At 32.5% G+C, this 24,823-nt stretch overlaps 1 protein-coding gene across 1 annotated transcript; it reads right to left on the bottom strand.

The window, feature by feature from the left end:
* Positions 1–1,571: 1,571 nt before the first annotated feature.
* Positions 1,572–23,072, bottom strand: LOC149490874 (inactive hydroxysteroid dehydrogenase-like protein 1). The gene is made up of 6 exons (XM_089709374.1): positions 22,832–23,072; positions 4,807–4,929; positions 4,293–4,400; positions 3,407–3,627; positions 2,771–2,998; positions 1,572–2,311 (listed from the first exon to the last, which is right to left on the bottom strand). Exons 1-6 carry the CDS (start codon positions 22,992–22,994, stop codon positions 2,201–2,203), a joined length of 954 nt encoding a protein of 317 aa, XP_089565500.1. The 5' UTR covers positions 22,995–23,072; the 3' UTR covers positions 1,572–2,200.
* Between the last annotated feature and the right edge of the window lie 1,751 nt (positions 23,073–24,823).

Genomic DNA, 24,823 nt, shown 5'->3' with positions numbered 1-24,823 from the left:
CAAGTTGGCTCGTTTTTTTGCGAACCCATATTTTAGTGATAAAAGTGTGCTAGAAATATTTTAAATATCCTGATACACGGAGAAAACTGTAAGTATTTCTTTTATTAATCATTTTAGTTAAGAAACAACTAAATATTGTGAGTTTCTTTCGCTTGAAAATCCTAGACTTCAAAAACAATAGCTGGGGTAAGAGGCTCACTATTGACGGTGAAAGAGGAACATATGTTTCTCTTCCCCCGTGTGAGGGGTGACCAACATTTTGATTAATTTATAATTATATGTGGATAAAATGAAAAGAAGTGACTGACTGTTCTGTACCTATTACAATTTTAAATTATAACTAAAAATTTCTCGCTCATGTGTTTTTTTTATATTTTTTTTTTTATTTAATAGGCGGGCAAACGAGCATACGGATCACCTGATGTTAAGCGATTTCCGCCGCCCATGGACATTCGCAACTCCAGAGGAGTCACAAGTGCGTTGCTGGCCTAAAGGATTATGCCTCCTGTGCCAGTAATTACTTCAGGGCCTCATCTCACCACCAAACCGGAACACAGTGATGCAAGCACCACTATTCGCCAAGTTTCGCTAAGTTCGCCTGTCTCAAAATTCCAGAAATTCCAAAGAATTTCTTTTGGATCAAGAAGATCATTTATATTTTTAACTGACTTCTTAAAAAGGAGAAGGTTCTTAATAGATGAATTAAAATATTGATTCGCAATATTGATCTCATCACATAGTGCCATTGTTATTTTTAAAGAGTAACTAACTAGGAAAACTAGTTAGGGACAGACTGTTTACCATTACTATGTATGATTAAATAAAAATAGAATTATAACTAGTCGACTTCTTTTTAGTTTGCCACCCCTGATCGAACCTGTATGTCCCTCTTACCCCGAATTGATGTATTCTTGTTTTTTATTCCAAATTATACCTTATTTCATCGACATTAAGATCTAATATTGACCAAAGACATTCTATCTACAAATTAACGAACATTTAGCAACGAATATTTTAATTCAAACTCCAATCTTAGGAAATACAATGACTGTCCCTCTTACCCCTTGTAAGGGGGAAGAGGAACGATTACTCAATCTTGACATTAATGTCAATATCTTCGTAAGAACTGTTATTAGAGTAATGACATTTAGCCTACGGGAAGCTAATACATAAAGGTAAGTTCTGTGTGTTTCAAACATCTTAAAAAGCTATAAATGTTGTTCCTAGCAGTCAAAATATTTTACTGGAAATGAAATATGTTCCTCTTACCCCACCTGACCTTAATCACATAATATTACCACAGGATAGTGTCTTCATGAATTCAAAAGGATAGGTTAAAAGCGCTCCGACGCATTGGAAGATGGCTAATTGGGCAGAATAGCCGTTTTTGTAGATCGAATGTTGTGTTAATAACCTATCTACCCAACTTTACTTATAATTGACACACTAAATTACTACCACTTACCACTGAATAAATAAAAAACCTGTTAATGTCTGTCCATTAACACTAACACTAAGTAAAATATTTGCGAATTAAACCTCGGGATATAGTTTGCAATAAAACACAGGAATTGTAATAATTAATATTTAATATTCTTATTTAACATCTCATCGCAAAAATGATCAACTCTTATTAATAATCCTTAACAACGAACCATGCATTGAGCTCGTGAGTAGTTCACTCACGAGCTCAATGCATCATTACTACGTAGCTCAATGCAACAAACTTGATATGTATTTTACAAACAAAATAAAACCCATTTTGAATTTTTTAAACTAAAAATTATTTGAACAGAATATTTTCAGCTTTTTCACATACCTGTATTTATATATATACAAGGCTTTTAAAATATTAAAATGGAATAATTTCATATTTTCCCGCCCTTATCCTTTTCTTCTAGGGTGATATATTATAATTACTTAAGCAAAAGCATCCGAAATATTCGTAGACATGGTCTAGATTTTAGGCAATTTGTCTAAGACCATTTATCTCATTTCTTTTGCACTTGTAAAAGAAAGAGACAAGAATTACATCAATTGACTTTGCTCTGAATACCTTTGCCTTAAATGCTCATTTGCCTTTTTATTTGTTTTCACGTAGGTATTTGTATCAAGTCTTACAACTTATTACCTAAATCTAATAACTGCGATACCTACTAAACCCATTGACTATTTGACTTAGAATGTTCTATTTTCTTCCTTATTGAGCCTTGATTTTCGCATTTTCTAAGTATTCTTGACGGAATTCCTTGTTTAATCGCTCCCCGAAGTAAATTCTTAACCATTCTGGCGCACATTTGATGAAAAAGTACTGAAATATAAAAGAGGTATTGTTATTATCTAAATCTATAGAAATGAATAGCAGAGACCCAAATCACAAATGTGTGACCAAATGGTTCACATATAGGAACATACATATACATACTACCAAATTAAAAAGCAATATTAGTTTCGTCAAGTAAATTTAAATCTGGCACTTTAAGTACCCCCAAAATCTCATCTAAACCAGACATTACATAAAAATAGTTATAGCAAAAAACCTTCAATCTGGGAAACTCAGGAACTTTTTAACTACTCCTAATCATGACCTCAATTTTATTAAAATCATTATAATTTCTATAATATAGAAATACACCATATAATAACGTAATACGTCCCAGGTACCGCTGGAAAGACGAAATAGCCAAAGACCTGCGCACCCTCCAGATTGAAAACTGGCAAGAGATGGCGCAGGATTCGCTAGTCTAGTAAGTAAGTAAGAAATATACACCTGAATGCCATGCGTCCAATAGCCAGTAGTATCACTAACTCTCCCGAGTGTGTTGACAGCACTACGTGCGAACGTGCGCGCGTCCGGCACGAGACTGTTCCCATCCAGCAGCCGCTGCGAGAAGACGTTCATCTTGGTCGCCACGAACAGTGGGGATACGTGCTGCACGTGGATACCCAGTGGGGCGTATTCCCTGCGCACTGCTAGCGTAAAGTTGCGGACGTAGACCTGTTAAATGTCAATTTAATTTAGTGCTTGTAGAGACATGTGCGCCCCCCAGAATTTGTCGCCCAGGGCCATCGCACCCTCTCCCCCCCCCTAACGCCGGCACTGGAATTAGGGACAGTGTTTTGATTGACAGCATATGAGCACATGAGAAAATATCTACTGAATGTACAAACGTAGCACACCACGATATCAAAAAATTGTTGCAAGTAGAGACTATTTGAACAACGTAAATCATAACACAACTAATCAGTATTGATTCTACACGTTTTACTTCATATTGTATTTAGGAACCATATCACTATCCTAGTAGATTATGAAAAAGTTTCTACGCAGTACGCAACAATAATAATTACTCTTCGATCATATAGGTGCTCTTTTATCCTATAAGATCCATCTTCTCTTACCCACCTTGCTGGCAGCATACACAGCCATCAGCGGCAGCGGCTGCAGCTCCGACCCTGAGGAGATGTTCACCAACGCTCCCTTCCCCCTCCCCACCATGCCGGGTAGCACCAGCCGAGTCATGGCGGTCACGGCCAGAACATTGACGTTTATGATCTCGGAAGCTTTCGAGAGGGGCATCTCGCATATCGGCATGGGGTAGTCGTATTGTAAGCCTACGTTGTTCACTGGAAAGGTGAAGATCATTGGTTAATTTTATAGAATCGTAAGCGATAGTTTTCGAGCATAACTTCTACGGAGAAAATTCGGTAGTAGTAACAAAAAGAAAAGGCATCACTTTTTCCTTCTTATCATACTATACCATTGCCATCCCCATTAATTAGTTATTATTTATTTCACATCTGAAATATCGCTCCCCGAGGAGCCCCTTTTGAGCCCCTTTTTATTAATTCAATAGAAAAAAGGTAATGTGATCAATTTGTTAAATTTATTCCGACTATTCAAGTACGTCTAACAAATATTGACTGCTAGGTAATTAGCATTAAAAAGTGTGAAAATTAGTCCAATATTTGGCCAGTCCATTAAATATTGACTTTGAATATCGTCTCGTCTCGGGCCAGACCAACATATTAAACATTGATGTCATCGGCCTCGGAAAATAGCTAGTTTGATAATAAATCTAAATTGATGTAACATGTGTGATTTTGCTAAACTTTTCATAAGATGGTCGACTTTAAAAGCTACAACATTCATAATATGATTGAAATTGGTAATAAAATCGCTGATACAAACAAATTATCAAAATTAAGTAACCAATAAGAATATTGATACATATGCATAAAATTTCACTCTCTTGAAACAGAAATTTCCACTCTTTCGAAATAAATCTTACCTAATATACCGACAGGTATGTCTTTCAGTTCTTCTTCTATATGCTGGTATACTTCTTCCCCCTTGCTGAAGTCTGCGACGATTGTTTTCGTCTTTACTCCAAGCTTTTCTGGAAATAAAATGTATTTCATTAGTTTCGGATAAACCAAGTCTTTTTTTGCCTTTTCAAGTTTGTCAGTTACAATTCTTCTATTTTTCTCATAAAAGTAAGTTAAAAATAAAAACTATAGTATCTACTTACAATTAAGCAACTCACTGCACTTTACTTCGACCCGCCATAAATAGACGGACGGATAAATTCGAACCTAAGAAAACTTATCAAGGATTACCTAACAATGCAATAATATCATGAGTTTATCTTATTCAATCGTATTGTTAGATTTAACTTTATTTTCATACTGACCGAGTTTCATACCAAACATTGACTCTTAAAAAGAGCTATGTGTTAAGTATATCAGTTAATCAGTCGTGTAACCATCCCTTTTACATATTTAATTATATCTAGTAAAACTCACCAATCTCTCCAGCGACACTCCTCAACTTGTCTGGATTTCTGCTGATGAGGACAATGTTTACTCCCTTCTGCGCCAACTCCAGCGCATAGTGCTTGCCGATGCCATCCGTACTGCCAGTTATCACTGAAAAGATGTATTTCTTTGTTATTATAATGCATTTTCGAATATAAAAATATTGAAAGAATGATAACTGAATTGTTAGGATCAGTGGTTTTATTATTTATGTTTGATTTTTGAACGGCCTAATTTTTAGTACAGCATTTTTTTTGTTTATCTCATTACTTCCGTTTACATGCTTTACTATCTAATTCGATAAAAATGACCGTGCTTTTCAGAGAATGATATATCCAAATAATTACAATATTTTTTAACTATGTACAGATATATTTATACAATTTTATTGACAATTAAAACATTATTGTTTAAATACCCAAATGTTAAATAGGTGCTAAGGTTATAAAATGTTTTTTTTTTCAAATCGTGCGTATAATGAACATTTCTCGATTATATTATGTTCTATTCAAATATGAACAAGCATATATTTGTTTGCAGAGCCATCTTCGAAAAGCAAACTTTGCATCATCGATGTTAAGGCTGCAGTCTAGCAAAATTGCGTTTTCAACAAGTTATTTGACAATTTTTTCCCGGCTAATGAAATGATAAACTGAATTTTTTTTTCTTGTTTATCAATTAGTGTTATATACGCAATGCGCGTGAATTTTTTCACATTTATAAAGTTACTTTATGTTACCTTAATCAGGCCTTCAAGATAAGTCTCTTTCCCCCAAAGACATTTCGAGCTAAGTTTGTGCACTCACTACGTTGCAACCGATTACAATTTATACAATCTGATCAGCGCATTATTATCCTTATATAGTCGTTATTAAAAAGTGCTGAATACAATTTCCGAAAAACTTATGATTTTCCTAATTAGAACGTTATAAATTCATTAAATTTCCCATTTTTTGCCTTACAAAATCTATTGATAAATACTGCTAAAAGTTATTTTTTCCATTAATTTATTCGACTTGGTTGAAGACCAATGAGTATTAATCGTTTAAAAAAATTTTTTTTTGAATTTTGATAATTCTTTAAATATTAAAAAAATATTTAAAATAATTAGGAAAAATCCTAGCGAATTTCTTTAGTCGCGCTCCTTGGGCCGGAGCGTTCTGACGTGTGCTCTACGCTCGATTTTCCTTCATACCGAAGTGAAAGTTGCTCTACTTCATTAAATTTAATATTTTTGTTAATTGATTATTTTTATCTTAGCTTTGTGCAAATATTCGTATTTTTAAACATTTGATTTCGATATGGAAAATAAACGAAAAAAATACGCGTGTAACTACTAGAAAAAAAATTATCTTCGAACATAAAGTTAATGAAACCAAATAGATTGCAAAGGCGATTGGCAACAATTTCTTTATTTTACGGGGTGTCAGTAAAGGGATGTATATTTCTTTAAAACTAAAGTAAGCTCATAAATTTTCTTATTATATATTTTTTTTGAAGTTCCAAAAATGAATAAACATTTTTGGAACTTCATTTTCGTTTCGTTTGAGAAATACGAAATATAATATAAACTTGTATTGAGAACTTGAACTTCCCAAGTTCATCCGGGGAAATCCCCATACGGGGAAAATGATTTGTTTACTCCAAAATTATGTCCCGAGGTGTTTTAATTTTTTCTTCTAGTCATTTTCAACGTAGCGGCATGTTGTTTGATTATTAATTTTGTAACTTAAATACAGGATGTTGGTTTTATATTCTGATCTTACAGACGCGCTGACAAATTTAGTCCGCCATTTCTAGTTTAGTCCACCAACTCTAAGTACCAATATTAAAACGAATGGATTATCATCACATCATCAAAACTCAGATGTAATGGAAGATCACAATAACATAGAAAATTCAGTGGGTGATGAGAACTAAACAAACACAAGTAACAGAGACGCGAAGAATAAAAAAAGAGGACGAAAACGATAATTCGTTGATGCTTTCCCTTTTCGACGTATTGTTAATTTGTTAGGGTACATCACCAATCTGCAAAAAACAAAACTGATGATTCCCAATTGCTGATTAAAAATGAAAAACAAATAATCGACAACAGTGGTGAAAATTTGCTGATCACAATGAAACATCCTTCAGTGGTAGCAGATTTACTCATTTAAAATGTATCGGTGAACAGCGTAAAGGAGAGGAGGACAGGAAAACATTATGAATGTGGATGGTGGATTGTATACAGGGTGTAATCGTTAAGTATGTGCGGGCGATTATGACGTTATTATTGCAGGTATCAAAAAACTTAAAACTGATATCGAAATTACTTTACCTAATGAGCAAAATGACAATAATAACTTTTTAAAAGTATAACGAGAAATATCTAAAAAAATTACTTTATACACTCCCATATCAAAAAGGGAATTGGGACTAGTAGAAGTTAAATGTCTAATTCCGGCAAAAGACATGAATGCGGAAGATGCGGTTAAAAATAAAAAAAATAATATTTGAAATACAATGCAAAAAATAACACTTTTGAAATACAAATAAGCAGAAGTCTTTGCTGTTTGGACTGGAGTGAATCATTCGTTAAAAATAGAATATATAAAAAATTATGTAACGTTTAGGCAAAATAAAATGATGGACCATTATCAAGATTTTACATAAATTGCCTACTGTCAGAATTGATTGATTCGAGACTTCAGCATTCGATGCCCATCAAGGACCCATCCTATATCATTCAAGCGATTGAAAAAAAAAGAGATAAATCCAGTGCAACCGATAAAACATCAGAATGCTAGCAAAATATTTATTATGTTTATCAATATAAATCTATATATTATACATAATATAATAAATCTGTAGAAGACGCGAAGACCGACATCCGCGCGGACGGAGTCGCGGGCGGAAGCTAGTCAGAAATAAATATCTTTTGTTTTCATTTGCGTATTTTTCTATTTTATAATTTTTTAACACAAACATTACATTTTTTTATTATATACAAAATTTGTTTATCCGTTTTATTAGTTAGACTGAACAACTTTCACTAAGAAACTTAGGTCGAAAAAAATGTATAGAGTTATGCATTTTGTATGGAAAGCTTATTTTTTTTATATTTCGTCCAAATTTCTTTGTAAAAGTTGATCAGTTATATAAACATGAAGTTGAAGATATCAATTATAGAAAGTATTCGCAAATTTTGTGTACTGATAAAAAAAATTACCCGGTGTAATTTTCACGAAAATTGTTTCAAATTGTCATTTTTGGTACTTATTACGAATATTAAATTATGCATACGAATGATTTAATTTTTAAAAATTAAGTGGAGCAACTTTCCCTTAGTACATTTGTATTATTTACATATAGGATGACAGGATGCATTTGTTTGCACTACTAGACCAAGCCCTTAAGAAACAGTTTCATCAACAAATCTCAAGCAACAATTGGCCGTAGCAACGCAAACATAATGAGCGATTGAAACTCGATAAACATACCCACTGTTATTACAAAAAAGTTAAGCGCATGTTGAACACGTGTTTAAAAAATTGTCTATTACAAAACCGCGTTTAACCCCTGATTAGTGTTAGACACTGTTTAAACACTGTTTAAGTTTAGACACGAGTCGACGCTTGTCTAAAGTCCTATTTAACCTCAAAGTTACAGCTAAATAATTAAATCTGTGTGAGTGTGAGCTATAAAAATTTTGTAACAAAACTAAAAACATTAAAACAAATTAAAAACATCAATAGCAATGGATCTAGGCTTCATTGATTTTATTGATGATATTGATAGAGAAGATTTAGATTACATGGATAATTTTCGAGACAGCCAAGTGAATCGTACACGTATATAGATCCTTTTGAAACTTTTGATGATCTTAGGTTCAAAAGGAAAACTAGATTTAGTAAAGTTTATGTTAATCGAATATACGATGTAATAAAAGAAGATTTCCCTTACGATGCTCGCGGTCAAACTATAGATCCACGAACCATCCATTCTTTTTGTTTACTAGTTCGTTCTCTGCATTCATATTTGTATCAAATAGGTACTTAAACGATCGTCACGAAAATACAAATAGAGATACAAATCGCAACAATAATTTGTGACAACTGACAATGACAAACTGACAAGCGCGTTTCATTTCTTCGAACTGTTGTTTGTTAGATTATTTTCATTGTTCCAAAACTTATTTATAACAGCTGTGTATAACAGCGTATTCATTAAAATAGTACAAATATTCGCAGAATACAAGCAACCAAATATATAATAAGACTATTTAAACGATTTAAACATAATTTTCTGCATAGGATCACGTAACTGATTTACTTAAAAAGGAACGTTATGGAATGAACTGTAGACATTTGAACGAAAGTTATGTAGTGTTGCTATTTTAAAATAACATTTGGCTGCCTAACGATGTTTTAGCTAATCAAAAGATAAACACTGTTTTGTAATAGAGAAAGTTAGACACATCTTTAGACAGAGTTTAAAGCTCTAAATGCTGTTTAACTAAACACGTGTTTAGACATTGTTTAACATCTTTTTTGTAATAACACTGACCAAGTTTGCTTAAATCATGGTAAAAACTTAGGGTTCTGTATCAAAAAAGGTGTCGCATAGATTCCAGTCACTTATTTGCATTTTTTTGTGTGGTGTTTCTCGATGTAATCAGAAGGTCTTCTACATCTTAACACGAACGCTTGGGTGAACTGGAAGGTTCACCCTGGTAGCGACATGCGCAAGGGCGTCGCTTGAGTGGAGGAGGCCGAACGGGCCCTAGTCGGACGGGATTTATTTGCATTAGTCACTGTACTATGTATTGACACTGTATTTAACAGAATTAAAGTAATTTAAAGGTACTGTTAATTTATTTCTTATGGAGATTGGTATGGTGGATATTAAGTTATTTTTAATAATAATAAATAATAAGGTATGAAATGCGCTCGATGATTTGGCTTCAATATAAAAAGTTTAATACGGAACCCTTTGAGAGCAAGACCAACTCGCTCGCACTTAGCTTTTATTATTTACATTAAAATTCAAATAATAATTTTAACAAGCTGTGGGTATCCGCAAAGCAACTACATAATTGTCTATTTGGATAAATAACCGGTTTGAATGTAATTAATTTTTTTGTACATTAGCATCGAATTTATGAATTTCTCAAAAGTGGTATTTATCTAATTATTGTATTACTAGCGGTCCGCCCCGGCTTCGCCCGTGGTACATGTTTACGTTTTCTCTACATAAGAACCATCCTCGTACTTCAAGGAATATAATAAAAAAAGAATTATCGAAATCGGTTCAGCCGTTCTCGAGTTATGCGCTTACCAACACATTTTGCGATTCATTTTTATATATGTCACGGCTAAAGGTAGGTGAGAACATAAACTTAAGATTAGCCGGCTAAACTTAGGTTTATTTTCGACGAGGTGTTAATGTTAGTTTGTTCTATCTTTAGCCGGCTAAACTTAAGTGTAACCGCAGGCCCGTGGCTAAAAATGTCGGGGTGGGTAGATTTGGTTAGCGCCGGGCCGGTGGAGGGCTTGAGGGGCCCGCACAGTGCCAGAAAACACTCGCCCTGTTCCTTACATGTATTATAGTAACCAAATCTACCCACCCCGACTCAGGGCAGAAAGCTGGTGGCTAGGTTAGGTTAGGTTAGAACTCTTAAGACCCGCACGAGCCGAGCGAGCGCAGCGAGCGTGCTGCGGCAGCAGCCGGCGAAGTGCCAGAAAACACTCGCCCTGTTCCTTACATGTATTATAGTAACCAAATCTACCCACCCCGACATTTTTAGCCACGGGCCTGCGGTTACACTTAAGTTTAGCCGGCTAAAGATAGAACAAACTAACATTAACACCTCGTCGAAAATAAACCTAAGTTTAGCCGGCTAATCTTAAGTTTATGTTCTCACCTACCTTTAGCCGTAACATATATATAAGAAGATGACGTATCAAATGTGTTAAAATTCTCCTTTGATTCGATATTTTTTTCGAAACATACGATAAACATAATAGTATGTAATGGGTTTAAAACCTACCTATGTAATAGACACCTACCTTCTCTAGATAAAATTCAAATTATAATTTTTATGACTACCAGATATAAATATAAATAAACGAGTCCAATTTAATTAAACTATTAACATAAGCGCCCTTGTTAATTTTCCATGCGATTTATAAAATAAAATGCTCATAAATATAAATAATTAATAATTATTGATCATTAATATTTTTAAAATAATAAAAAATTTACCTAAAGATTAGGAAAAGCTTCCATCATGAGGTGGAACTTGAACTTGCGTATTTTGCCGTACTACTTTTTAGTATAGATTACTAATTATAGTATTTTTGAACTTGATTTTCCGGAACTAGGTAATACTAAAGAATACATAGGTTATAATATTACTTAACAGTAATTGAGTTTTATCTAAAGAACGGCAGTCAACATAAGAATCTTAAATGAGTCTCTACGAACGTCGCGCGTCGATATAACATTGTAAGTGTTAAGGTAAGTGTAATATCGATATAATAGTGTAATCGAGTGATGAATCTTGCAGATCATACTAGGTATTTCGTCTCAAGAAAATGTAATTTAACCTGATATTTTAATGATGAGATGAACCTAAATATTTTAATGTTTCGACATTAAAATAAGTGGTTTTTGATCTAATTTACTGAAATGTCGAAGTTTCTTGTAATAAAACAATTGCTCTATTTCAAAAGATTATGTCGTAAGAAAATTTTCTTGCAGATGCACATCGTAAAAAGGATTTTGATTTAACTAATTTGTGATTGTTTTATTTGGGATCCAGTAAAACTACCATAAATGATAAAATAATTTCAAATTCATCAATAAAGATATTCCATTGAAATAAACTTGAATTCTGACTTAGAATTGTTATGTACATATTTATCATGTTAAAAGGGGCTAATTAAATCAAGTTTTGATAACTTGAATATTTTGACGATTGTCATGGATGATGGAGACTAAAACCTGTTGGTAATATCGCTAACAAAAAAAAAACTATGGTGAATAAGAAGAATAAAATTCTTTCTCAAAATTCTCAAATTAATAAACGAAAAATTCCTAAAAACGATAAATGACAATTTTTTGAGTTTAACAATGGTCCATTCTGAAGTCTGATCCTAATAAAAGCGTTCTTTTTAGTAATACCTCTTTTAATCTTAAGTACCTAATTAATACCATTCTTTCGCACGGCCGCGGCGTTATCTATAACTTATAGAATACCTTTGCATGAAGCAAATCTGACATTGACCCCGTTCAATAATTATACAAGTCGAATCGGATAGCTGTTGCAACAAGTTACGAAAATGTTACAAAATCATAACCGGGCCTTGATTGTGGAGTTTTGGAAATATCACCGTTTTCAATGTGTCAACAACCGGTGTACACAATCTGTTATGTGCTAGGGCTTCATGACGAACCAGACGAAGTGGTATAATTGATTCTCTAAATATCTAAATGCCTCAATTTGGAATCTCTATATAGAGACTACTATCTTGCAAGATTTGGATTGGGTATGCTATATTGAAAGAGTATTATGTGTGTAGTGTGTACACGTCTTTATTCTGATTGCATATATATTTTTGTACATTTCCAAATGGTTTTTCCGGCAAAAACATAAACAAAAAATTATTGTTTATTTTTTTTGCAGAAACTAAGTATAACACAAAATGAATGAAAAATATTGAAACTTGGATGTTCTTTTCATACGAATGGATAATCTTGAAAAAGCCTTGATAGAGATTACACAAACGTGTAGGTAAATATTTAGTTCATATGTACCAGTGTATAAAAATATCATAAAGAAATCGATATAAGTAAGCTTTTGATTACAAAATGGTGACATAACAGTGAGAAAGGCGAGCGTGTTGATAATAACCACCAAAAAGTTATCAAATGTGAATTTATCATGCAAGTAAAATAACAGGCAATCAAGAAGTATTGCAGTTATTATTTCTTAATATTTTTAAAAACGTTTCCATACTGATGAATTGAAAATAAAGAAACAGCTATTGATGATGTCTTCACTAAGGAACGAAAGTAGTAGTTGGAAGCGATGAAGCGGTATGAGATCCTATATCCTTATTTCCTCACTAAAATATAAGAAATGCGAAAGGAACTGCTTGTCTGTTTGGCGGTCTGTCTGTCTCTTCTGCAGGGCTATACCACTGAACCGATTTGGATGAAATATGGTACGAATGATATAGTACTAGTTTTTAGGATTCCAGAAATCGCACGAGAACGGGCTTTTTCGCGATGTCCCATTCTTTGTATGATTAGGGTACTTAGTCGTACAGGAACTATGTGGGATTTCTCAAGTCTACGCGAAACCGCGGGCGGAAAGCTAGTATGTCAGACAATTATGTATTTACAAAATTCTCCTTTCACAACCACAACGTATGAGGTAAGTGAGGTTAGGTTACTTGAAAGTACTAAGTACTGTAATAAGGGTCACGAGGTAGGATTGAGTCGTGACACGAGTGGCGTGACCACAGCATTATGATGCACAATGTATCTATAGAAAATGAATTTAGAATGTTCTGGAAGGTTATTATATGTGTTGAAGCAGTTGATTGCAAAATTTGTATAGTAATTGCAATGTAGTATTGAAAAGCTTTTCTAAAAGAAGTCTAGCTTAATAGAAGTAGGTATAGTAGGTAGTAGCACAGACGACAGATTAGTAAATACTAAATAGTAGAGGCCAATAATTTAAAACAGAATTTTAATTGAGGATTGCCTAAATATATTTTTACGATATTATAATTTTCAAGGAGGCATTTTTTGTATATTGCATGTTTCAAAATCGTAGGTACGCTTTTTGTTGCCGTAACTTTTGCATAAATTTATTCGTAGGCCGTTAAAAAAAAAAAACAAAATTATTCATTTATTATGAAATAAATTAAAATTTTCATCACATACAATTTGAGGTAATTAATTATTATCATTATCCAACGAAGGTAACTTTCGGATTAAATTATAAGTATGCGTCAGTCGCTTGCCTCGTACTTAAAGTAATAAGAACACCTAAATTAAATATTAGAACTTAGTTTAATAATATCTACGTATTAATTGACATGCTTAAAAATAATAATTTTCATAAAAATCAACATTTTTTCCTCTATAACTTGGAAAATCCAAATTCATCTGTGTCTCAAATATAATATGCTGTATTGGCTCCGTGGTTAGGACCTCTAAAAGTGGAGGGATCGAGACAATCGTGCAATAATAAATTAATTTTTCAATTTATCTGCACATTATCCACATTAATAGCAAACGGTGAAGGAAAAACATCGAAAGGAAACCGGCATGAAACAAAATTTTAACATCTTCCAAACCGCACTTGCCTTTTTTTCTATTTTCTGTAGTTAATTATGAATTTTATAGTAAATTGAAATTGAAAAAACATTCATGTCGTGCATCAAGGTTCTTCCTAGCTGGATAATCTTAACAAGAATACATATTACAGTTAAGTGATTGAAAGACGACCTGCGCAAGATTGACTCATGATATGTCGCTGCCAACATGGTAAATCAGGCGTTTAATTTAAAGCCCAGTTCCTGATTAAACGACGCAGTTGAAAAATGAAGTGCCTCGGAGTGATTATAATATGCATCGTAAACGATCTTCTCATGTGAACGAGATGTATTTCTGTGGTAAAAAGCCTGTAGCCTCTTTATCCTCGAAACTGTCTCCAAACACCGAAATCAAAGGGTACATTTCCACCGATATTGTGCCAGGCTGTGTAGCAAGGAATGTGTTTTAAATAACCAATCATATCGCTTCATTTAGTTTGAAGTTTGAAGCTTTTAGCGTTTGAAGTGATACTATTTGTTATTTACAAACATATTCCTCGCCAGAGGCGGCTCGTGACAAAATTTTATGGGTGTTCACTTGAAATAAAACACTGAAAATACATGGTGTAAAGCAGTACATTTATCAAAAAAATTACTTATAAAGGAAATACATACGTCTTTCTTTTTGGTGTGCAAAAATATCTATAACTTAAAGCGACAAGACATTCGTAAATATCTGTTGTTGCTTTCATCACAACCACACAACCACGGTTTTTTTTACATATTGTTCAGATTTAAACACACGCGTATATGTTTTCGTTTTTGTCGTACATTTTTGCGTAAGATCAAGTTCAGGCCGTGGCGGTCCCTTAGCTTTACATTCAAGCCGAATTTGTAACGTTTTATCACACTTTTTAATGAACGCCACATTATAATTATTGTTCATTTTAACACTCACAAGTAATACTGATAAGTACAGGCTATTTCAACACGTATTTTATAATTTTAATTAGAAAATTGCATGAATCGCGCGCGTGCATTGAAGTTGACTCGAGAGTCGAGTGTTTGTTTATATTATAGACGTAGCAACTGGCAACGTCGCAATCGCTGTCCTGCCGGGCGGTAAAAACGAACCGGCAACGTTTGCGGGTGCGGCGCACCGAATTTTGCTACTTTTCCATAGAAAATCTTTTGTTTCACGCGCAGGGCTCTGGCAAAACCCTCTCTTTCACTCCTATTGGATTTCGTATTAGGAAATGTACTAAATCTTTTTTCATTGGAGCGCAATCGTGAGCGCACCGCTTCGCGCGTTACATAATACAGTAGGTATTATACAGGTGTATGGGATGATGGAATGATGGATATATTCATTGGTATTAACAGTAGTTTTAAAGATTACGATTGATTTTAAATAGTAATAATTAATGTTAATAATTAAATTAAGGAGTATGATTTTATTATAATTATTTATGGGAGTTCACTGCACCAGCGCTCCTTAGGGCGAGCCGCCTCTGTTCCTCGCTACACATCCTCACACATTATTGGTGGAAAAGCACACTAAAACAGCTCCGGTGCGACGTGAATGAAATGAAATACAATCAAAAAAACACTCTTACGCTTTACATTAAGAAAATAAGTAAGTAAGTAAAGATTAATAAAGAGACTTGACTATTCATGAAATGACCGATTTAACTACTTCACTGCGGCATATAAATTCTAGCATTTGAACCGAATAAACACTGAATACATTATTTTAAATATTTACATTATTCTATTATATGAAGTTTAAATTTATATTTATTTCAAGGTTCTATTTATGTTTATATGCATAAAGTATTTTACAAAGTATTTAATTTTACGACAATATGATACCTTTACTTCCACATAATATTACGCATTTATTATGCTTTGTTGCTTTTAAAATTATTAACAAATAGTTTAAAATCTTAAATGGTGTGGAATAAAATTATTATTATCTATCATATAACCATTACGAGAACTACTAAAGCAAAATAATGTAATCCTAAAGGTCTTTAGGTATATTAATTTATTTATATGCAAAACGGCACATTAGTTAAAATAAAAAATGCAAATATAAAATAAATTTACATAAAAAATTATATACTTTTCCTGAAAGAAAAAGTGCGGGGTCACGATTCATATTACCCGATGTTTTAATTTTGTTTATTTGCGATAAGTTAATTATAAAATGGTTTAAAATTATGTATAATACTACCACGGATAATATAATACAACTTAGCAACTGCTCAAATAAATATTAGCTTAGCTATTCTTATATTAAAAAAATAATAAAAATTGGTCAAGCCGTTTCAGAGGAGTTGATTTCTTAATTATGTATAATCAATGTGAAAAGATAATGTTTATTTGTATCCATATTAAAGAAAAAATGTGACACACATAAGTTTCTTCCTTCATAGAGCAGGCTCCAAGGAGATGTTCGTTTGCAAAAATAGCGGACCTAAATCTGACTTCTGATATACTTATATTGTATAGATCCCAGACATCCTATAGACAGATGTTGCCAACCAGTTTTGTGGTCCCCCTCCCCCACCCCGGTAATTAAATATGGCATACAAAGAAAAAAATAAAAATTTCCAAAACATGCCGTGTGGGGTATCAAATGAAAGAACTTATTGAGTAGATCACGAATATATAGCATACTATAAAATTTCTTATACTTTCTCTAAGATTTTTTAGAAAATTTACGAAAATGCTCCATTTTTGAGTTAACTTTAAACCACTATAGATTGAAAACTCATGTATATATTTTTTAAATTATTATTTTAAATAATTAACAATAGTCCATTGTTTACGATTGTCGTCGATGTCGCGTGTATCGCGGCTGCCGAGTAGGTATACCTACTCGGCAGCCGCGATACACGCGACATGCGCTACACAGACCAAAAAGTTTGAGACGATGTAATAAAAGTTTCACTTTAAAAAGAGCGTGTGTGCCGAGCACAGGTGTCAGAAGTGACACCTATGAAACTTCTTTGGCAAGATTCAAAGATACCAAAATCGTCGCCTTACTCCATGACGTGACGGTATTGGCATGACGCGACCTTGAAATTTTACTCTCAACGCGCCTAAAAAAGTTTCACTTTAAAAATTTAAGCTTCTCTCCGTTTGCTTCATATAAATTTATTTAATCGTGTATTTATTTAATTATTTTTGGCAATAAATACCTTTTCTTTCTTTAGACTAATCCCCACTGCATTACCTGCAGCTTGAGTTTATTACCACTTCGCGACGACATAATCTTAGTACCTGGTAAATTGTGTGAAAAATTGCAGCATTTTATGCTCCAATAAGGTATAATTGAATGAACTATTACGCCTATCGTGACCCGTGATCCATAAAAACAACGAATTCGTATTTTTCGCAGTTATATAGGAATATTTCTTACTGCGCGGCTACAACTACAGTCTAATACCAAAATTTCAATTTTATTCCGATCGGATAGGAAAAAATAAACCTACATTATGTATTCAGAGATAAATCCTAGGATTTTATTCATAGCATCTTTCCCAAGTGTTTTGCAGTACCTATCGGTCAAACGTGCAGAACATTGCTCAACCTTCAAGCCCATGACGAAAATCATCTTCGAAGTGTTATGCAAGTATTGCATACACGACTTTCTCTCCATTGTTCACTGTTAATGACTTCGTCGTTAGGGCTGGCAAAGGAATGATTTTGTTGTTGTTATTTTGAAGGGAAATCACATATGTATAAAGGATAGTAACTTATCCTTTATAATTTATGTAACTTCCCGATGTATAAGAATTTTCGTATAAAAATACGATATAGAATACAAAACGGCGTCTGATTTATTAAAAATGCATATAGGTTCATAGGGTAACTTTTTAGTATTCAAGAAATATATTAGAAAAACGCAGGTTCATCGGTTTAAATCACACTTTATAATATGTATCTACCGAAAATTGAAATTTGACTATTTTTGTAGATTGTTGCATTTTGGCGCTCGTCCAGAGACCTATGACATAACTTAATCTGTCTTATAAGTTACTAGCTTACCACCCGCGGCTTCGTCCGCTTTTTCTAAAACCTAATAAATTACATACTAAAACCTTCCTCTTGAATCACTTTATCTATTAAAAAAACCGCATCAAAATCCGTTGCGTAGTTTTAAAGATTTAAGCATACAAGGGAGTAAGGGACATAGGGACAGAGAAAGCGACTTCGTTTTATACTACGTAGTGATGTAATCAACCATTACGAAAATTCATTAGGTATTTAGGTACCTTACCGTAACAACTTTAGCATTGTAACGCCTAGAAGAAGAACTAGGCCTACATTTATTAGATAGAGCAATAAATATGGTCATATACCTATCTACTTAAAAATCGGTTTTTGATGTGTTTATAACATATTATTTATTTTATCAAATAATTACCCACGAATTAATTTCGAGTACAAGGCGAAAACTATGCATAAAATATGTATGTAAGTCGAATTGTTTTCATGCATGATCTACATTTTACTTGTAGATTGATATAATTTTTTTTTAATTTTGCTAACTATAGATATAGTATTGATAGCTCTGTCAACCATTTGATTATTTATTGATGTATAGTATGTACTTACGTAGTTATAGGCTTATAGCTTTAAATAAATTACATATTTCGGTTTAATGAGCAAAAATGAAGATATTTTGAATTTAAATACTTATGCTAATTAACTGAAAATTCTTTTGTTGGAAATACACACATACATAATTTAATTTTCATAATTACAGTTAAGTTTTTATATATCTACTGATAATTAAATATTTCTTCATGTCATTCAGAGAATAAACAAAAAAATAATGAACGATTTTACAGTTTTTAGTTTTTACAGTTGGCTAGGTAACAACCTATTTTGAAAAACTTATAATTGCATATTATTCGTATGAAGTGTAGGCAAATTTAATTTCTGTGTACTTCTCTTAATTATATTTATATTATATCTTTCATACTTGTAATCCATACTATATAATATTATAAGTGCGAAAGTAACTCTGTCTGTCTGTCTGTTACTCAATCACGCCTAAACTACTGAACCAATTTGCATGAAATTTGGTATGGAGATATTTTGATACCCGAGAAAGGACATAGGCTACCTTTTATTGCGAAATATGTACCACGGGCGAAGCCGGGGCGGACCTCTAGTTAGAAATAGACCACATTAGTACTTAGGTAGCTTAAGGCGTTACCCGGCAATTTCGACTATGTTCAACCTCTATAAAGTCTGGTACAACATAAAGCACAATACCGAAAAAAATATATAAAATAGGATGGTCTTTGATCTTTAATTGCTCGCGAGGACTTTTTTCCAAAGTTAATAGATTTCTAGAAAAAAAATGTGCCGTGGTCATCGATTTTTCCGCAAATACTCTATAAACTTCGTAACCTGCTGACTTAGAGCTCTGAAAATTTTATGTTTAATAAAATAAATTATCAGTTACACAACAGTCCCTGACGAGGATTTTTTGTTTCACTGATTGGTATCTTTTTAAATACAAAATGCGAGGAAAAAAGGTGCAGCGGGAGAGGTTTGAGATCCGTCAAGTATGGTCAAGGTTATTAGCGCATGTATAAGCCTTAAGCTGTATTTTCAATATCTCTTTTGAAATATGTACGAAGTGTAGTAACTAAGAATTTATTTGATGAGATTAATTATTTACGTATCTACCTACGTAAATATTATGGCCAGATATTAATCTTAAGATTTAATCAAATAGATACATTGAAGGAAGTTTTATATATCACTAAGTACATATAAGTATGTTGCATATGTGTTACTTAATAAACTATGAGATAGTTAACTATTAAAATATATTAATATTTAATATCGCATTGTAATTTGTATTGTAGCATAGACAAATATAACCTTAAATTATATTTGTCCATGATTGTAGTCAGGTACGTCTCACGTAAATGTTAATTAGGTACTTACTTACTTAGTCATCATAATTATTATAATCTGCTATAGAAAATACAATATTATAATTTCAGTCTAAAAATTATATTTTTTATCATAGAATTTTAACAAACAAAACAGCGGCTGTAAATTTTCCGGTCGTATTAATATTTTTAGTTTTTAATTAATTTGTTTTTAAAATGCATGTGTAATAAAACATGAATAAAATGAATGTCAAAGGTGCCACACAGCACATTCAACACCTAAATCATAAAAATAAAAGATTTTCGATTTTTTATTAAGATAATTAGATAAAATATCAAAGTTCAAAAATCTAAACTTTTTTGCGCGTCCTTCAGACGAGCGAACTTTTAAATACATTTTGCTATATTTAACAGGTTTTCCCATAGTAAGGAATGTTGATCTAGCTATAACATTTTTTTTTATTTTGTTAATTCAATTTTGTCTACCACAAAAAAGACCTAACTACGCATTTTTTATCTGTATAGGTATTACCCAATTACCCAAATCAAAAGGTCCTACCATCTGTATATTACCCAATTAGGTACCCAAATCAATAGGTAGCAATATTATTAGTGTAGAGATTTGCGCAGATAACGAACACTCAGCTAGAGCAGGATTATTGGAATATACGTACCTCCTGTATTTGTTTCATCATGTAAAAGTAAAAAGAAGACAAGATTGAAAATTCAGTACGTAGGTAGGTACGTTGCAGTTGGTGTATAGTTAGTTAAGTTTAAAACAAATTTCAATGTACCTAGGATATGTACCTAAACTATTTGGCGATGTAATTTTTGAAATAAATATATTAATAAAAATATTATATAATAATTGTTAAAATTTAAAACCATGTTTATACATAGAATTAAGCGGTTTAAAAATTATGTTATTTGATGTATAGGAAATATTATAAGTGAAAATTTCAGGTGAAATTATTCTGAAATGAAAAAATATATCAGTAGTTTTCCATGACAGCCAACAGCTTTTCACAGTTTTGAGAGAGTGGGTTAAAAACGTTAGTACCTAAGTAGATGGTAAGTAGTTAGGTAGGTAGGTACTTGTTAGGTACATACCTACTATTCAGAATGATCATAATATGAGACAGAGAAATGAGCTATAACCAATACTTAAGACTTAAACCGATAACAATGTAAGGCAAACATGACAGTTTAATTATTTTTAGAATAAACGGGTTAAAATAATGGTAATTACAAATTACTAGGTATTACATTTTCGTGGAAACTCGATAGACCGGTCAAGTTCTTTTCCTTCACTTTAAAATGTGGTTAAAACACAGATCTAGTGGGTTAAAATAACATTTAATTTTATTCACTTAAGTAATAATATTTTAACTGGTCTTCATAAAGAGTAAAGGTTTATACAACTATTTTGTTTTATTTTAGAACGTAAATTTTAGTTTAATGCTGTACAAATTGACCAAAAATATCCGCAACAAAAATTAAATATGTATTTCGTTCATAATTTTTATCTCAAATTTAGAATGATAATATACCTATCTAACTCCCTAAATAATGAATACTTAATAATTACACATCTATCTATCTATCATTTTCCTCGGGTAAACACAATAAGTGAATGACCACAACAATTTGAAGATATCTCTTATCTTATCAGTGCATAAAATAATAATTAATAACAGTGCGCTTTGCGCTTTAAAAATCAGCTGTTTAAAAGAATGTCATGTATTTTGTTATACGAAACTAACTTGTATGGTCGAATCGGGTTAAACACGTTTCTTCAAAGTCACTAAGAAACTATAATAATATAGTCAACAATCAGACATAGGCAACAAATATTTCGGGTTGGCTTTAGTTAACTGCCGCACGAATTTGTTGGAAATATTTATATTTTTAGTTAGCTAGGTAATGTAAGATTGTAATTCCAAAATATTATCGTTAGGAAACTTGTAGTTTTTTAGTTATTAATTTTTAAAGTTAATAATTTTTTGTGCGAAAAAAGTGCATTTATCCGTTTTGTTGTGCAAAAAAAGCGGACCAAGACGTTTCATTTCACTGCACTGTGTCTTTACGCTGCGGCCGGCGAGTGCCAAAAGCGACTTTAGGGCGATTCCTACTCAAACAAAAAATAATCTACGTAGGTAGGTTAAAAAACTATTAAACTTTTATTTTTAATATCTAAATAGGTAGCGAGGAGCGAAGCGACGAGCGTGTTAGGTTAACTTTTGAACTGCCGCACGAGCCGAGCGAGCGAAGCGAGCGTGCCGCGGCAGCGGCCGGCGAGTGCCAGAAGCGACTTTAGGGCGATTCCCACTCAAATAAAAAAAACTACGTAGGTTTTCACAACTTGTTTGTATTTTATTTATGTATCGTAAAATATGTTACTATCGTCTAATGCTTAGTTAAAATTATTTTACACCAATTCCATACATTTTGAGGTTAGAATAGGAAAATTGAATTTTCTCCAAAACTATTGGTTTCCTAACTTTCCCCTTTTGGTGGGAGGGTCCCCCCCTCCTCCCCCCCATCCCCCCCCACAAAAAACCTATAATACGTGCGGCAGTTCTCTAAAGAAACCCCAATATTTCCCGCTAATTTTGTTGTTTTTTTTTTTTTCTTTTTCAAAGACAACATATATATATTTTAAAATGATACCAGATGACAGATCACACAATCGTTAATTAAATGAAACAAATATACAATAATTAATTGATGTCAATGTCACGATAACAACTTAATTCAAAATAAATCAAAGGTACGAACCAGCCCAATGTCCATATTTCTTCCATAGTGGAAAGTCTTCAGCAGGAATAAAATACGGTGTTAAATAAGATATTAATAATTCTACTACACTTTTAAATGAATCTATTAAAATGCATGCGACGGCCAGTGCGCCTACAATAGCTAATATAAATACCAAAAACATGGTTAAAATATAAATTCACTACAATAATTTAGTAAGCGCACAACATACTGACGCGACGACTCGTCGACAACTAAATAGTATTTATAATAAATACGGTCACAACTCACAGTCGACTATTGCTTCATGGGAGTTGTATCAAAAGTTAAACTATCAAATCTTGTTGACCTACAATGCTTATGTCATTGTTGATATTACGTTTGTTAGTTATTTCCTGACATAATCTAGCGGCTAGCATATCGATTCAATTGTAGGATATTACTTGCTTTTAAGATTTAGTCTGCTCCTAACCTTAGTACAAGAATTTAGATGTAGAGCTCTTTCTGAGTTACCAAATATCAAAATCATTCTTATCAACTACCCGCACTTTATGTACTATAAATTATTGTAAAATCTCACACTTGTGAATTTGGTAAATATTTCCCAATTCTATGGTCAGGACTCAAGAGCATCAAATTACTGAATAATACTTGATCATCGTCTAACATTTGTAAACTTATGTCGAATACCTACCAAATTATCATAATAATATTATTCCCAATTTCTCCCGCGACCATAATTACCAGCAACGAAAATTTCCAAGTTTACATTTTTCATTCGGAGGGTTTTTGTTTTGCCAATTATTACAATATATACTATAGCAGTATTTCACATGTACTTTAAAATTTATCATTCAGAAGGTAAAGCTTTAATTTATTTAAAGATTGGTTGAGATAACGCAAAACAAAAAAGTTTCTCAATTCGACACATTGTATTTTATTACAATAAAAATTTAGGTAGAGCCAAACTTAATTAGTATAAATTATAATTGTTAGGTAAAGTATCTGCATATTACATTAATTATAACTATAATTCTTTTAACTAATTATTAAAGACGCTAAGATTCACCGCTTGCGGAAAAAAATCGTAATGCGGCCTTAGGATGCGTTTTTTTTTGGTCGCGGTAGAATACCAACAAACACCCGCGGCTCCGTCGCGGTCGTCAATCAAATTTCTTGCGCCTTAGTCTTTTTAAAGCCAACTCGTAGTAATATAATTTTGCCTGAATTCCTAAGATTATAAATTATAAATTACTTAAAATTTAATTAAATATTTTTCTGTTCTCTGAACTTCTGTGAACATACGTCATACATACTATGAAGCATGCTATGAAGTAGATAGATAATATAGAAGCTTCTTCCAGATTTTTTTTATAAATATGTATCAGAACGGATCGACTCTACCTGAGTAGATATTTTTGAAGTGAAACTTCTTTATCGGGGTTGGAAAAAAATTTAGTGTAACATTTTTTCGTTACGCGTGACATTTTACCGTTACGCGCCATCTTTTTCTTATCCCTACCATTCAACGTATTTCTGTAAAGTTGCATATAGTAAATTATTTTTTGAAAAATAAGGTCATAAAGAAGTTTCACTTCTTACGTGTGTAGGTACACAAGTAGGTACACGCACACATTTTTTTTAAGTACCTAGATATCCAGGCATGATGGCATCTTATCCATCTCAACATATTACCACCTAGTTATTTTCCTAATTACAGTGGAGACAAATCAATCAAACGAAAAATCGTTAAAATTCGTTCAGCCATTCTTGAGTTATAAGTTGTGTATTACGCTACATTCTTCTTTCATTTATAAAGATAGATATCAACACAATGGCTTGATAAACTCAAAATTGGATAGTCTTGTCTAACAAGTTTAAACAATTTGATAATTTTATTCATTTTATTTGCATAACACGTTATTTCTTTTCAAAAATATAAGGCTGTTAAAGGATAACAATATTATTAACAAAATATCCTGTTCATGCGAGTAGGTTTTAACTCTTAAATAT

The sequence above is a fragment of the Colias philodice genome, chromosome 2 (genome assembly GCF_061535455.1).
Source record: "Colias philodice isolate Cphi_HAF_F1 chromosome 2, ilColPhil1 Martin Lab GWU primary, whole genome shotgun sequence".
Taxonomy (NCBI): Eukaryota; Metazoa; Arthropoda; class Insecta; order Lepidoptera; family Pieridae; genus Colias; species Colias philodice.
This window is presented reverse-complemented; position numbering and strand designations above follow the sequence as displayed.